The sequence below is a fragment of the Balaenoptera ricei genome, chromosome 10 (genome assembly GCF_028023285.1).
Source record: "Balaenoptera ricei isolate mBalRic1 chromosome 10, mBalRic1.hap2, whole genome shotgun sequence".
Classification (NCBI taxonomy): Eukaryota; Metazoa; Chordata; class Mammalia; order Artiodactyla; family Balaenopteridae; genus Balaenoptera; species Balaenoptera ricei.
In genome coordinates this window covers 1,975,997-1,993,291 of record NC_082648.1, presented here as the reverse complement: position 1 = coordinate 1,993,291, position 17,295 = coordinate 1,975,997, and the positions used below count along the sequence as shown (strand labels likewise).

The window sequence follows — 17,295 nt, the reverse complement described above, 5'->3', positions numbered from 1 at the left end:
TATCCAAACAATTCTAAGACCTCCTTTTGTTGTCTGTAGGATTTTTTATTTTTATTTTTTGGTAATTCCAGTTTGTTTGCAGGTCTAATTTATTTTTTATTTTTTTAAAATTTTTATTTTATATTGGAGTATAGTTGATTTACAATGTTGTGTTAGTTTCAGGTGTACAGCAAAATGATTCAATTATACATATATATATGTAACTATTCTTTTTCAAGTTCTTTTCCCATTTCAGTTTTACCGAATATTGAGCAGAGTTCCCTGTGCTATACAGTACAGTTCCTTTGTAAATCCATTTTCTCCTCTGTTCTTCATCCAGAAGAAATCTGTCTTGAAAATCTGAGTCCATTGGACTCATTATCATTCTGTATAATTCCTTCTTAGAGTGATGTGAGCCACATGATGATGTACACGTTGGCCTAGCTTTCTAAGCGGTGTGTCTATTTCTATACACTGGAATCTTCTTGTCTTCTCTCCTTTCCCCCCTTACTGAGTGCATTTATAGTTGCACAGTCACTTTATGTTCTTGTGGGCATCCCAGTCTTCCCAGGCGTCCTCAGCTGTCTCATTCATGCAGTCAACATTGCCTTCTGCTGTGCACCTGGCACTGTGCTAAGTACACAGACAGGATGGTTTCTGCTCTCAGAGTCTCAGAGTTGTAGCAGTTAAAGAAGTTACCATACAAATGGTGTACAGTGGGCACAAAGCAAGGCATTCCAGATTCGACCTTGTGTGAAAGGAGTCTAAGAGAAGTCTTAGCAGTCGAGTCTTGAAAGGTGTGTGAAAGTTTGCTAGGCAGATGGGGAAGGGGTAAGACATCCCAAGCTGAGAGAGTGATGTGAATGAAAAAGGGGAATAGTGTCCTTTCCAGAGGGTCACGCCCTGGAATTTCACCTCTGTACTTCATACATTTGTAATACGGATTCCTAAAAATTTCTGGTAGAGCTCTGTCTCTCAATACCTTTTCTTTCTTATTATGATCTCTCATATTACCTGGTCTCTGGAAAAATTATTCCCATTTCTTACATAATGAGAAGGTTTTCAGAGAATATACTCATCTTTATTGTCCTATTAGTTTATCTAGGAAACTGATAAATAGAATTCAGTTTTTCTTTCCCCTGGCCCTGAAGATTTTCCATCAGAAACTTTAGAAATTTACCTGCGGTGGTATATTGAAGTATAACCTTACAGGTGGATCTTGAGATTTTCCTGGAGACATGTCTTTTTACTTTTTAATTAATTAATTAAATTTACTTTTGGCTGCATCAAATCTTAGGTGCAGCGTGCGGGATCTTCATTGAGGCACGCAGGGTCTTTCGTTGCAGCGCGTGGGCTTCTCTGTAGTTGTGGCGGCAGGTTTTCTCTTCTCTAGCTGTGGTGTGCAGGCTCCAGGGCGCATGGGCTCTATAGTTTGTGGCACACGGGCTCAGCAGTTGTGGCGCATGGGCTTAGTTATCCCTGCGGCATGTGGGATCTTAGTTCCCTGACCAGGGATCGAACCAGCATCCCCTGCATTGTAAGGCAGATTCTTTACCACTGGACCACGAGGGAAGTCCCTGGAGACATGTCTTAATTCTATGCAACACTTAACCTACTTTGCTTCTTCTTTTTTTTTAAAAAATTTATTTATTTTTGGCTGCGTTGGGTCTTCATTGCTACGTGCAGGCTTTCTCTAGTTGCAGCGAGCGGGGGCTACTCTTCGTTGCGATGCGCGGGCTTCTCATTGCGGTGGCTTCTCTCGTTGCGGAGCATGGGCTCTAGGCTCGCAGACTTCAGTAGTTGTGGCATGGGGGCTCAGTAGTTGTGGTGCACGGGCTTATTTGCTCCGTGGCACGTGGGATCTTCCTGGGGCTTGAACCCGTGTCCTCTGCATTGGCAGTCGGATTCTTAACCACTATGCCACCAGGGAGGTCCCTAGTTTGCTTCTTGATTTAGACACTTATTCCATAAGGAAGAGCAGATGGTAACTCTGCTTTCATCCTTTCCTTGTTCTTGGCATCTGCATTCTCTATCATTTTTCTCACAAATATTACTTATAATTGTAAATTTAAGTAATATTTAACTATTTTAATATTTAAGGAGAATACCAGGAAACAGTGTATTACTTTGGCATTACTTTGGCATATTAAATATGCATTAAAAATCCTTGTTTTCTGAAAATAGTAGCAGCTTTGATAATGGCTGGATTGTGAATCACATACTCTGGACCAATTTTGGCTCTGTCTGGGCCACCACTGCCTGCCCATAGGCTTCCAGCTTTCTAGGTAGTATATGTATTTGTATGCACGGGGATAGCCCTGTGCTCAGAGAATGAAATGAGACAATAGCAGATGGCCAAGCATGCAGTACAATGGGATTGGCACCGGCCTCTCCTTTCCAGGGCTCTCCCCTATGGTTTAAAGTAGTTTTGTGTTACAGTAAATTTCTTATCTTTATAATAAATCACTGACCTGGAAAACGTAATTGAGCATTTGAATCTGAGCTGCATTCAGAATCTGTGTTAAAATTGTACAGCTTCTTGCTTGGTTGATTATAAATGGTAATGTAGCTTGGAGTTTAATTTGCTGACGCAGACGTTATCATCTTTCCCTTCTATGCTTCTGTAACTTCTCTTTATTTCACCTTGCCTGCATCTCCAGTAGCTTTGTAGTAGGTTTTGATATTGGACACTGTGAATCCTCTACCTTTGTTCCTTTTCAAGATCGTTTTGGCTTTTGGGAGTCCAAAAAAAGAAGTAACCCCCTCCCCCCAACATTAGGTCTTTCAGTTGATCAACACAGGATGTCTTTTAACTTATTTAGGTTGTTTTTAGTTTCTTTCATTGATGTTTTGTAGTTTTCAGTTTGCAAGCCTTGCACTTCTTTAAATTTATTCCTAAATATTTTATTTTATTTGATGCTACTGTAAATGGAATTTTCTTTTTTTTATTTTTAATTTTTATTTATTTATTTATTTATTTATTTATTTATTTATTTATTGCTGTGTTGGGTCTTCGTTCCTGTGTGAGGGCTTTCTCTAGTTGCGGCGAGTGGGGGCCACTCTTCATTGCGGTGCGCGGGCCTCTCACTATCATGGCCTCTCTTGTTGCAGAGCACAGGCTCCAGACGCGCAGGCTCAGTAATTGTGGCTCACGGGCTTAGTCGCTCCACGGCATGTGGGATCTTCCCAGACCAGGGCTCGAACCCGTGTCCCCTGCATTGGCAGGCAGATTCTCAACCACTGTGCCACCAGGGAAGCCCCAGTGGAATTTTCTTTACTTCATTTTTAGATTATTTATTTTTAGTGTAAAGACATACAAGTGATTTTTGTTTATTGGTCTTGGGTTTTGAAACTTGGCTAAATTGGTTTATTATCTTTAATGGTGTTTTAGTGGATTCTTTAGTATTTTCTACGTATAAGATAAAGCCATCTGCAAATAGAGGTAGCTGTACCTTTTCTTTCCAATGTGGCTGCCTTTTATTTCTTTTTCTTCCCTAATTGCCCTTCCCTAATTGTCCAGTATAATGATGAATAGAGGTGGTGAGAGTGGACATCCTTGTCTTTTTCTTTATCTTAGGGGAAAGGTTTTCATTTTTCACCTTAAGTATGATGTTAACTGGGTTTTTTACAGATGCCTTTTATCCAGTTGAGGAAGTTCCCTTCTATTCCTAGTTTATTGAGTGTTTTTTATCATGAAGAGGTGTTGGATTTTGTCAAATGCTTTTTCTGTAGTTATTGGGATGATCATGTGGTTTCTGTTCTTTATTAATATGGTACATTATATTGATTGATTTTTGTATGGTGAATCAATCTTGCATTCCTAGGATAAGAGTGGATGTGTTTTTAAAGAGCCTTGTATTTTTCATCTGGAGAGAGGTAGAAACTTGTTCTACCACCATTATCATGGAGGCAATAGGAATGGACCTGAGAGAACATAGTCTTTGGATAAATGCTTTATTTTCAAGTGCTAGGGTATAATATAAACAAGAAGCATTCAAAGGCTTATAGTGTAATGCTTTGTACAACACAGAATTAATTTTGACTCTTATTAAAACATCATTTCTTTGGACTTTTAAGTAGCTTCGTGAATAATTTGAGGATTTATGTAATGTGTCCATTTTCTATTGATCGTATGCCATATTAATAGTCTCAGAGTCTTGCAAGCTCTAGTTTGGAGTGCCCTGACTTCTGTTTTGACTGAAAACATATTTTAAACTTGAAAAATGGTAATTAACAAGTCAATATGGAAGGGTCAGATTCCTTTTGGGACAAAGGTTGTTCTTAGTAGTCTCTCAGGAGACCTTGTAGCAGGAACTTGTCAGAGTATAAATATTACATAGATAAGTATCTAGAAAGAGGCAAAGGATTTGGAAAAAAAATGCTTGATCAAAGTTTTGAAGCACAGTTAATATTTTCTTCTGCTTAAAACTGCTTATAATTTGGCATGAATTAACTTGCATTGCATTCTCACCTGTGGGAATGCCTGTTTGGATAGACGCCTAGGTGCCTGTCAACTCTAGTTGAGAAGTTGAAATAATTAACCTCCTGAAGAAATTATTAAATCAAACTTTGATGAAGTAGCTTTTTGTGCTCTTCCTTCTCTCTGCCATACCGATATGTACACCCTCACCAGAAAATAGCTTCCAGCATCAGACATGTATTTTGTCCTTTATCTGTTTTATCTTCCTGTAATTGCCAGACCTCCTTACTTTTTTCTCCTAACACTTTTTTTTTCCTACAGGGGTTTTTCAGATTAGAAAAATCATTCAAGTTGACCAAGGAGAATTTACTAAATTTAATAAGATTCTTGGGCTTCCGTTGCATATAGGTGAGGAACTGTTGTTTGGATCTGTTCTCCCTGCATCCCAACCAGGCCAAACTCTTACACAGCAAATTTGGTAACACAGTATCTTTGTAAAACAGCTAAGCAAGCAATTTTAAGTGAAGTGGCTATTCGTTTTAGAAAATATTGTGGGTATTTGAAAAGCATGCCACTAATTAATGATTTTTAACTTTTCTCCTACCCTTTTGACAATCTGATGAAAGCTGTGGGTGCTCTTCATGTAAAAATGCTCATGGCTCATTTGTGTGGACTGGGATGTCAGACACACCTTAAAGGCCATCCCTGAACTCCTGCTTCAAAATGCCCACCATTGGTGAAACAATCAAGTGGGGATACAAGGGTCTCTAGGTTTTACAAAGCCATAAAATTATGTATATGGTTCAAATACAGCATAAATTGAGGGCAATTACAATTTCATGTTAAATATTATTTAACTAGAAAGAGCATACATAGCTGCTGGGTATAATGGATGCTGTGATGAGTGACCCAGACCCCCCTGAGGGTTGAAGGGTGTATTCCCCCAGGTGCTTTAAGTATCCCCTATGGAGATTGCGTTGGCTAAAGAGACCTACCTTGTACAAGGCCACATCCCTTCCCATTGGTATCCAATGATTGATCCTTGTAGGGTACAAGGGCTTGAATCCATTGCCCTGACTTGGGGCAACTCTGAAAGGTCATCGCAGATTCAGAGCTCCCCATGGGGTTGTCTGAATCCTTTGGGACTTCATGGCAGCCTAATTTCTCCCTCTGCACCATCATGCTCCCCCCCCCCCCCAACTTCCTTTCCACTGGTATTGATCCCAAGAGCACCCTCTAATTTCTTGAACAGTAAAATCTGTCTCAAGGTCTGCTTCTTGGGAAACCCAGCCTTGTCACACTAGGATTGACTTTTAGTACAAGTTAGCTTACTTCAGGCCATAAAAGTAGGCCTGGCTAAAATAAAAATTGAGTGAGATGAACTTGAATTTAGACTTAAAATATGTGAAGCATCCTACTGCTGTTTCCTTGGGAACTTATATTTCAAATAGGTTTTGAAAGTCTTGGTTTCTCTGGATTCATTTGTTATCTCTCAGTCTTCCTTTGGCATTGCGGAAAACCCCCCAAGTCTCTGACAGCTTGGTTTGGTCCCACAGTATGAACCTGTGGAAGGTGTGGGTTAAATAGAAATGCTCACATGTCCCACAGAAACCCCTAGAGATTTCCTATGTTGGTAAGTGCATATGTTAGGAGAATCTCTCTTATCATGATCCTAATCATATTTCTTGTAAATCCTAAGATTTCTCAGATAAGAGTTAGAAAATTATTGCTTTTGTCATTATCATTGAAATGATGTATGTCCATTCTGAATATTTGAAAAATGTAGAAAAGGTATAACAAGGAAAATTCTATGTAAAAATAAACTTTTCCTTCAAATTGGGATAATATTGTACATTTTTATAACTTTTCTTTTTCATGTAATATTATATAATAAAGAAGTTTGCATATCCTTAATTAATCATCAAGTATATGAACTGTAATGGTTGATAGAGCATATTTAATTTAGCTAGGCTTCTATTGTTATGTACTTGATTTTTCCCGACTTTGTTATTGGTAATAAGTAATACAAAGAATAGTGGTTCTTTGTGGGGGGATGGGCAGAAACTAAGCCTAGTGTGTCTGCTTTAATTAGTTACTTAAAAATACTGAGTTCTTTCATCACTAAAATGTAGTGAACTATTAGATCTATGAGTGTTCTATCTATTGTTATCGTACAGCTTCAAGGGATGCCATTCGTATAGGTGTGAATTGAGGTCCTAGGTACAGTCTCATCATTGCCGCTGCTTCACAAGGATAGCCACCATGGATTTATGGGTCCTCTTTTTTTTTTTTTGAGCAATTTTAGCATATGAATATCCGTCAAGTTTTTATATATGCCTGCCAGATATAAAAAGAAGTATTTGAGCCATTTCCTTAATTGTCTACCAAGCAGATCTTGACTAGCAGTGTGACCTTTGGTCTCACCAGCTTTTGCTTCATATTATCCAGTTATTTTAATTCAAGAGGTCCCTAGTTCCATTATCTGTACCATGAGCAAGTCTATCAAGGAACTTACTTTCCCTCCCAGCAATTAATAAAATCTAACCGGAGCAATGGACTCTGTATTTTCCTAAAGGTCATACCTATACTTCCTGTATAGTTCAATTTGAACAGTTTTTAAGATAAAATACAGTAGTACTCTGCTGCAGTTTATTATTTTTTAAATGTTCTCGTCTTTCCCATCATAAGAATACAGTTGTATTTTAGAATTGAAAGGAATATTAGTGGTCTTTGTCTTGTAGGTAGGTAATTAGAAAGAACAAGTAACTTGCCCAGTGGGTCATAGCTAGCTATTTATTCATCACCGTAATCCGTCCATTACTTATATGATGAGAGAATAGCACAATTGGGAGGGAAACTCAACCAAAGAAATAATTGGTTGTCAGCCAGAATCTTTGCTGGGCTTATTAAAGACCCTAAACAGTAATTGAGAATATAGATATGGGAGTCTTAACAACCTAAACTGTGTTTAAAACACTGCTTAGAGTTCCACATGACTTTGTTGCTCTTGTATCCTCTAATCGTTGGAAACACATAACTGGACAAGTAAAATTTAGAGGCCAGTACAGTCTGGGCAAACCCTGATCATTTTGGTAAAGTATAGTTGTGCCTTGTTAGTACATTTCACAGGCCTGCAGGATGGTAGACAAACAATTGCCTAGATCAGGGGACTTAGTGAATTTTTCCTTTTTAGATTCCATTGATTACTGTAGATCTCTTTTGCCAGCTGATTATGACCGGTTCATCCAGACTGTACTTTTACCACTGATACTGAGAGGTATTATTAACCAAGAAGGTAAAGGTCAGAGCCTTTCTGAGTAACTTGCTTTCCACAATACATTTGACGCTGATGGCTGCTTGGAACAAGTGTGGAGGCATCATCAAAAAAATTCTTTCCTTTAAATGATGTTCCAGGTAGCTAGGTGACTGCAAGGAGTATTCTGGGATTTCTTGTCCTTAGAACCACATCCTGTAGGAAGTCCCTTCTACGTTTGCTCAGTGATTAGGGCTGCAGCAGCAGAGCAATCAGTTCCACTTGACTAGGAATAAATCACCCACGTTGAACCATGATAGTTTCTGACAACTGGCAATGCTGATAAAAACCAAAACAAAAGATGTTAAGCAATCTGTGCCAGTGTGGAGCTGGTGTGCAGATTTGATGGATTCACGTGCAGCATGCATTCTGCATTAGTCTTCCTCCTCTTTCATCGGTTTTTCTCTCTTTGTAAAATAAAAATTGTACGAGGAGAAGAAAGGCTCTATATCATATAATAATTATTTCTATTTTCTTTCTAGCCCAGTTAACAGAGTTACACTCTAATTAGAGAGGTCATTTTAAGGAAAATGCCTTCCTTCTCTAAATAGTTATTTAAGAAGTGTTTCCTTCTTGAATTCTCCACTCTTAGTTCTTCTCTATGATTTTAGGCTGTATGTATAAACCTGATTGACCCTTCCCCTCCCTATTTATCACCAGGGACACAGATAATATAGAATAAACACCAATTCCTTCGATCTCTACACAGTTTTACTCATGCAGAAATTGAATACATGTTAATAGCTGCTTAATGATTTCTTCTTAATACAGATCGGTTATGCATAAAGTACGAAGAGCCCATAGAATTATAAAATACATTATTTTCTGCAACAATTTTTTATTAATTTTCAATATTATTAAGTATAAGTTATTAAAGTAAAAGAAGAAAAGCTTTTTTAGCTATTGTTAAGTGCTCCTTAGTCTGTGTGTGTAAATAAACTAGCCTCCTTCTACCCCTTGAAAGGCTAAACAGACTGTCTTAATACTATCATGATATTGATCCTGATATCGAGTACCTTTGGTTCTGCCCACCAGCTTTAGTGTGTTATGTTTGACTATACACGGAAGTACATGGAAGATGCTCTTCTGCATTGGCAGTGGTTTGGTACCTCCACCCTTCCTTCTTTGCTTCTGTAGGGGAGAATATTTTCATATGTGACCGTGGTAATAACATTGTGTTCACTGATAAACACTACTTAATAACAAGGAATCATTTATGGAAAGATGCTTGAGACATCTTTGTGTGATTCTTCTTCCCCCCCCCCCCATCATAGAACATATTATTTATAGCACAGTGATTAAGAGTAGAATTCTGGAGCTAGATTGCCTAATAATTATAGTCTTGTGGTGGAGCTTCAATAGTTGTTATACATAGATTTCTGAAAACAGTGCCTGACACATACCGCACTCTCTGTGTTAGTGGTCCCTCTTGTCACCACTGCCGCCGCCTCCACCACCCCCATCACGAGTAATTTTTTGTTGTTTTTATCATATTGCCATTTTAGGGATTCTGTGGTTTCTGTTTCTACAAAATGGAAAGTTTTTTTCTTGGGTAGATATTCTGAGCATATTTAAAGGAGTATTTTTCCACTTAGCATGATTCTGAAACAGTCATCTTTACCATTAATAGTCGAGTATGTGCATAACTGATCCAGTTTTTCTCTTAGCTGTTATAGTCAAAGCTTTTGTAAATAGTATATTTTAGATCCTGTGGATAATTGAACTTGGTATAGAATGGGATTTCCACTATATATTTTATAGAAATTGCATAGTAAATACTGAAATGGTGTGATATGGGACTATTAGGGTGAACAGTTTTCAGAGCCTCTATATTGGATTAGTTAAAAGAAGAGAATAATGGCAAGATTAATATGATAGCATTCATACACCCCTTGGTTAGCAATGTCTGAACCCAGAGAGCCTTGATCACAAAATCACGATTTTGAGTCACAACCAAAGTGAGGATATATAAAAGGAGTTTTCAGTAGGATTCAGCTGCTGTCCATCATGATGCTGGGTAAACGGAAAGTGCTTTGTACACACCCATCCTCCCACACACCACACAGAGCCTCTTTTGGGTTAATGCTCTTGCAGCTGGTTTGCACATATCTGCATCTACTGCAAGTCTTCCTTGCCAATAGCAGCTTGCCCAAAGGAGACAGCTCTAGTGAGCGCTGCCCTTTCTTCACCGTGGAATGGCTATTTCTGCTCTCCAGGAATAGCCATCCTCTTCCTCCGCTCCAACTCAACAGTTTAGACAGCTGGCTAATTGGATAAGAAAGTAGCTAAGGGAGAACTTGTTAATGGGGATTTTACCTGGTTTAGCAGCTTCTGCACCTGAGTATATCAGGAAAAGTCTTTTTGTTTGTTGGTTTGTTTGTTTATTTTTGTTTTTGCTGGCAAAGAATAATGGATCCCTTTAATAGTTGGACTACATACAAATTATACAAGTGGAATTGTTAACAGTTAACGTCTTAATTATTTCTTAGATGCTGATGATGGAGGAGAAAGAAGGGTATAATCCTTATTATGCATGTAAGGGCTGTTTGTATATTAGGTGGGCTCATAAAACAAATCTCTGTTTCCTTGTATGTAAAACTTGGTTGGTTCTATGAAGTTTTATTTTTAAAAAAAGGTGGTGGTACTGCTCTTTCTTGGTAAAAAAGTCTAATCAACAGAATGATCATATCTTTTGTGTGTGTGTAAGGTTTATATGTCAGCAACTAGGATGACCCACACAGCTGGTTAAATATGTAAACACCAGGGCATTGCCTCCTGTAGGTTGTGGAGCACTAGATTCTTAAGTGGCAAAATCTCTTTAGTGGTTGTGAATTTACCCGAGTATTGATCCATATGAGATTCCAATAGGAGTGTCTGATTAAACTAAAGGAAACTAATGCTTTTCATATGTGATAGTCTTTTCTCTCACAGTATGCTTTGGACTTTATTGGCATGGAAAAGACTGGAGCCAGTTTCAATGATTCACCTGTAGGATTCTTCCTTTGTTAAAGAGTGAAAATCCAAGCCTAACAGTACTCATGGTTCCCTATTCTGAGTTCGCTGAATCTTTTTGCTTAGCTTATTTGTTCTGCTGTGGAATTCTCAGGGACTGTAGAGAGGGACCTTTTTTTCTTCCCCTTGGAAGGGTCTGCTTGGAATGAAGCAGACCCTTAAAGAGCTTATATTAAATTGATTGATGCAAGAATTATTTGAAGGTTGGATTTAGGTTCTTTTGTAGTTCTTTTCTTGGCAGAAGTTTATGTGTATGCCTAAATACAGTTTATAAAAGTCCAAGCTTATGTATTATTTACTGACTAATGAACCAGTATTTATTATAGACCTGATGTGTGCCAGATATGAAGATACAAAGCTGGGGTAGAGGAGTAAGATCCAGTCTATTTGTGGAGATGTGTATAGAATGAGTAATAACAATATGGTTGGAGATTCGTGTTATAATGTATAGATAGATGGAAGAATGGAGATAAATGTATAGATAGAGAAAAGAATGGGGGATATGTATATGTATGTATGTAGATCAATACTTTGTTCATGTGTGATGGCATACAGACTGTGGTCATCTTATTGTCATGGGGGTAAGAGCAAGAAAGTCGTCCCAAAGCAGATAACATTTATGTTGCTTTTTGAAAGCCATGTGAAATAAACCAGCTAGTTCAAGAGTAGATGATGATATTATATTCTCCTGCTTCATTTTTCTCTGTAGGACTTATCACCATCCTACATACTATGTTCATTTCATTCATTCATTCCTTGTCTACTGTATTAGGATTAAGCTCTTTGAGGGTAGGGATTTTTGTCTGTTTGGATTAATTCTATATCCTCAACACCTAGAAAACTGCCTGGCACGTAGCTGAATGAAAGAATGAAGTTTGTGAGTTTTAGAATAGTTGTCTTACTTATTTTCCTTTTGCTTATTAAGAATATCTCTCTACAGTTCCTCCATATTTTTGCTTACTATTTTTCATTGTGTGTACGGGAGTCTCCCTAGTGATAATATGCTGTTTCCACACTATTTCACAAATCCATCCCCTGTTTTCCATCTCTCTTAGCTCATTTAGTTTCCAAACTCTCTTACCTGAATTGATACGATCTCCTAGCTGTTTTCATGTCTCTACGTAACTCCCCTTAGATATTGAATATCTTCTCCACAGCTATCAGAATTATCAGTCTGAAATACAGAACTGACCGGACTGTTTCTTTGCTTAAAAGTCCCTAATAGTTCCCATCTGTCTAGAGTAAAATGTGTGCTCGTTAGGATGGCACGGAAGCCCATCCATAGCTTGGATTCGGCTACATAAAGTCCCCTTCCCATCTTATAATGAAAATGGGTCTGTTCATTTTTCTTTGTGTCACTTGTGCCTGGCATATAATAGAGACTTCACCAATAGTTTTTTGAGTAAATGAATGCATACTAGTGTATATGAAGGAATGAATAACTGTAATAAAAAATTTCATTGAAAATGCTTGCTGTTGAAATAAAAGATGATATAAAAACCTAACTTGAACACTAGCATTTAAGAACAGTTTTTCCTTTTTTTACAGCTGATTTGTTTTTCTTAGCATCCAGCTGTTCAATTTGCTGTCCTCCCTCAGCACTTTTTAAAGGAATCTCTCTGGGCATTTACACTGTTGCTTTGGAAGTAATCCAGTTTCTCATGGCGTTCCTCTCTGTAGGTCTTCCCTTTATCCCCATCCCTATATGTTGGGTCTTTTCTCCCTAGCTACTTTCCTTATTTCTTTATAGAGATTTATGACTCTGCATGTATGACCATACCCATGTGTATGTCTTTTCTCTCTTCGGGCTATAAGTTCTCAGTTTAAAGCTTTGCATGAAGTTCTAAGACCCTTAGGGTTAAATTACTTCTACAGAGCACACACTGACAACCCTGATCTACCTGTTTCCAACTTAAAATGATTTTTATTGTGATTGTTTGTATTTCTCTTAATTTCCTTTTTCCCCCCCCCCCCCTTAAATGTGTGTGCACAACTCAGATTGAAAATCTCCAAGAGCAACTTAGAGATAAGGAAAAGCAGATGAGCAGCTTGAAGGAGCGAGTCAAATCCTTGCAGGCTGACACCACCAACACTGACACCGCCTTGACTACTTTGGAGGAGGCCCTTGCCGAGAAGGTGGGTGACTGGCCCAGACTCCTCACAGACACATTTCTTCTGCTTTCTCATTAATCTGAAAGTCACTTTAGTGATGAGACTTGATAGAGGAGACAGAAGAAGTCGCTTTGGCAAAAGGGAAAAGAGCTGCCTGTACTGTTGCTGACGTACCCAGTGTAAGGGAAAGAAGATTCGTTTTGTTGTTGCCAATTTAAGCACCTGTTGCTAGGCAGGATGGATTCCGTCCTGGAGGGCAGTGGCTGATGTTTCTGAAGAATCAGCCATGTGCCCCCTGTTTACTATCTTCTTTTTATGTGTATGGTCAGCTAGAATTCGGTGATGTGGGAATGTCAGACACTGACCATCGGGAGGCAACATTAGTTCTCTTTTACTGTGCCGCATCGGGATCTAATATATTCGTGGGTTTTAGTTATTAATACAGTGTACTTGCTGTTTTTCTAGTCGTGGCCTTGCCATTTCATTTTGCCTTCATGAGCAAACCTAGTTTTTTCAGGAATGGTTGACTAAATAAAGAAGTGGCCCAACATGACAAGTGTTAATGTCTTGGAGGAGGTTTAAGGACTCTTGGTGGGGCATTTTAATTGGATTCTTCTTCTTCTTCTTCTTATTTTTTCTTTAAGGGATAGGGTTACTGTTCCTTAAGCCTCTTGGACTCAGAATGTTTCAGGCTTCCTGCCCAGGGATCAAGGCTTGATCCCCGAATATATTCAGAAATGATACCCATAAATATATTAAATTGCTTCAACTTTCAAACTTCCTGAGTATCTGTTGACAGAAGTTTTAATGGTTTCTCTTTTCTTTATCCTTCTTTATGCTTTAAGCTCAACAAATCATAATCTCTCCAACCTCCTCCTGTTTGCTGTGTGAGTTGTGAGTTGTTTCCATTGCTTTGTAGGCAACATGTGAATTATATATAGAAAAGAAATAATTTGCTACTTATTGTCCTTAGGGTATATGTATAAGTTTTTTGTTGCTTGGGATTTGAATAAATGAGATTATTCCAAAAGAATACTCTAGGGACATCTAATACTAATTAAGGTTATAGGAAAAGAAACCTAGGGGAATCAAAAGAACAAAACCAGATGTATGTTAGGGCAAGATAGGTTGGAAGGTTGAATTCTTTAAAAGGTAAATTATTAACGACCTATCACTGTCTTTTGAATGGAGGATGGAAGTGTGAAATTTTATCAGCTAGAAGCTGAATTGCAGTCATATGATAGAAGCATGAAAGGAATTTTCTCATGTATTGATGTGCTCTCTTATCAGGAGCGGACAATCGAACGCTTAAAGGACCAGCGGGACCGCGATGAGCGAGAAAAGCAGGAGGAAATTGATAACTACAAAAAAGATCTTAAAGACCTGAAAGAAAAAGTCAGCCTATTGCAAGGCGACCTCTCAGAGAAAGAGGTCAAGATCACCAAAATGGAATTATTTGATTTGCTTAGCCAGTGCATTGTGTGTATATGTTGTTGGTGTTTACATAATGCATATAAAAAAAGGGTCTGTTGGAAGATTTAAAGAATCTTCTTGTAGCAGGGATTATTTCAGGAAGCTTTGCAGAGATATAGTAGATTGAATCATTTATTTCCTAAGTCTTACCTCTTCCAACTGTTATGAATTGGCTTCTTACTTGTTAATGACGTTTTACAGATCCTAAAATAACAGTATTTCTCCAGTTACATTTGGAGAAATATTGTGCTAATGGTGAGAAAGCTGATAGACGAACGGAATATGCACAAGGAGGACAGTTTATTTACATCAGCTCTTAACAATCACCTCAACATTGGCAGAGAAATCTTAAATGATTGTTGACCAATTAGGTGACTTAATATACTTTGATTTTACTTTTGAAGAATCTTGTCGATGTCACCTAAATAGCAGAAATGCCTAATGCCTTGTGATCATATAATAATGAGCTTTAGGGACATTCTCAGGGTTTTCTTTCTAATATCTTTAGGAAAATTTATGGGAATTTAAGTTTCTAATAGAATGTTTCTTCCAAAATTAGAAGAGAAGAAAAAAGTCAGTGTAGCTACTAAGGTTGACTGCTTACATTCACAAAGCTTGATCTACTTCCATTTATTTTGTGGGAATGGATATGTATTGGTAGAGCTCTTTAAATCACTATTCAGTTGCTATTTCTTGGGAATTCATTCTGTTTTAGTTAGAACTTGAAAGCCAGAGCTAATGTTGTTGTTCTGTATTTCATGTTCTTGAAATGGAAATATGTCAGTATATGCTAATGGAAAGAAACTACAAACCACCAGGAAAATAAATTTAAGAATTTAAATCTCCATTTTGTTAATAAGTAGTATTTATTCTAGATGTATGTTGCTTCTTTTAGGCTTCACTCTTGGATCTGAAAGAGCATGCTTCTTCCCTGGCTTCCGCAGGACTGAAAAAGGACTCACGGCTTAAGACACTAGAAATTGCTTTGGAGCAGAAGAAGGAAGAGTGTCTGAAGATGGACTCGCAGTTGAAAAAGGTTAAAGAAAACTTTTCCAATTTCTTGCTTTGCTTTATTTATTTTTTTTAAGTTTCTGCTTTATAACAAAGTGAATCAGCTATACATACACATATATCCCCATATCTCCTCCCTCTTGTGTCTCCCTCCCACCCTCCCTATCCCACCCCTCTAGGTGGTCACAAAGCACCGAGCTGATCTCCCTGTGCTATGTGGCTGCTTCCCACTAGCTATCTATTTTACGTTTGGTAGTGTATATATGTCCACGCCACTCTTTCCCTTCGTCCCAGCTTACCCTTCCCCCTCCCCATGTCCTCAAGTCCGTTCTCTACGTCTGCGTCTTTATTCCCGTCCTGCCCCTAGGTTCTTCATAACTTTTTTTTTTTTTTTTAGATTCCACATATATGTGTTAGCATACGGTATTTGTTTTTCTCTTTCTGACTTACTTCACTGTGTGTGACAGACTCTAGGTCCATCCACCTCACTACAAATAACTCAATTTCGTTTCTTTTTATGGCTGAGTAATATTCTATTGTATATATGTGCAACATCTTCTTTATCCATTCATCTGTTGATGGACACTTAGGTTGCTTCCATGTCCTGGCTATTGTAAATAGAGCTGTAATGAACATTGTGGTACATGACTCTTTTTGAATTATGGTTTTCTCAGGGTATATGCCCAGTAGTGGGATTGCTGGGTTGTATGGTAGTTCTATTTATAGTTTCTTAAGGAACCTCCATACTGTTCTCCATAGTGGTTGTATCAGTTTACATTCCCACCAACAGTGCAAGAGGGTTCCCTTTTCTTCACACCCTCTCTAGCATTTATTGTTTGTAGATTTTTTGATGATGGCCATCTGATTGGTGTGAGGTGATACCTCATTGTAGTTTGGATTTGCATTTCTCTAATGATTATTGATGTTGAGCATCCTTTCATGTGTTTGTTGGCAATCTGTATATCTTCTTTGGAGAAATGTCTATTTAGGTCTTCTGCCCATTTTTGGATTGGGTTGTTTGTTTTTTTGATATTGAACTGCATGAGCTGCTTGTATATTTTGGAGATTAATCCTTTGTCAATTGCTTCATTTGCAAATATTTTCTGCCATTCTGAGGGTTGTCTTTTCGTCTTGTTTATGGTGTCCTTTGCTGTGCAAAAGCTTCTAAGTTTCTAGGTCCCATTTGTTTATTTTTGTTTTTATTTTCATTTCTCTAGGAGGTGGGTCAAAAAGGATCTTGCTGTGATTTATGTCATAGAGTGTTCTGCCTCTGTTTTCCTCTAAGAGTTTTATAGTGTCTGGCCTTACATTTAGGTCTTTAACCCATTTTGAGTCTATTTTTGTGTACGGTGTTAGGGAGTGTTCTGCTTTCATTCTTTTACATGTAGCTGTCCAGTTTTCCCAGCACCATTTATTGAAGAAGCTGTCTTTTCTCCATTGTATATTCTTGCCTCCTTTATCAAGAATAAGGTGACCATATGTGAGTGGGTTTATCTCTGGGCTTTTTATCCTGTTCCATTGATCTGTATTTCTGTTTTTGTGCCAGTCCCATACTGTCTTGATTACTGTTCTTGCTTTGCTTTAACTAACAGCATAGTAGAAAACTCTATAGTGTCCATATGGAATAACTTACCAGTGGAGTAATAATCTCCTAAAATTCAAAATACCATTTATACCTTGATTAATTCTCTTGGCATTCTTATCCTATTTTACTCTACTCCTGAGAGTCCCCAAACTCTTAGAAAATTGGCAATTCAGAGTAAGATTAAAATATGCAGCTCCTTTATAGATGAAATGTAAGACCACAATGTAAAAATCTCAATTATCTGATATTTTTCTTCTATTAGCATTAGGCTTCCTGGAAAGAGATAATTTAACAGTGGTAGTCACCCATACCGGTGAATATTAGAATTTGGTACAGGTATTTACTATCCATTTCATTGATTTACACCTCTCTAATATTTATATGGCAGTT

The 17,295-nt window shown here is 37.9% G+C and overlaps 1 protein-coding gene across 10 annotated transcripts in view; it reads left to right on the top strand.

Annotated features, from left to right (window-relative positions):
* The window catches only part of ERC1 (ELKS/RAB6-interacting/CAST family member 1), a 423,805-nt gene that overhangs the window by 134,531 nt on the left and 271,979 nt on the right, over nucleotides 1–17,295 (top strand). For all 10 annotated transcript variants that reach the window (XR_009505264.1, XR_009505265.1, XM_059935032.1 and 7 more), the window contains exons 9-11: nucleotides 12,723–12,860; nucleotides 14,127–14,267; nucleotides 15,205–15,345. Coding sequence is in view for 8 of the 10 variants with exons in the window: in XM_059935032.1 (XP_059791015.1) it covers nucleotides 12,723–12,860; nucleotides 14,127–14,267; nucleotides 15,205–15,345 (420 nt within the window). In the remaining 2 variants the exon portion in view is untranslated. The remainder of the gene's footprint in view (nucleotides 1–12,722; nucleotides 12,861–14,126; nucleotides 14,268–15,204; nucleotides 15,346–17,295) is intronic.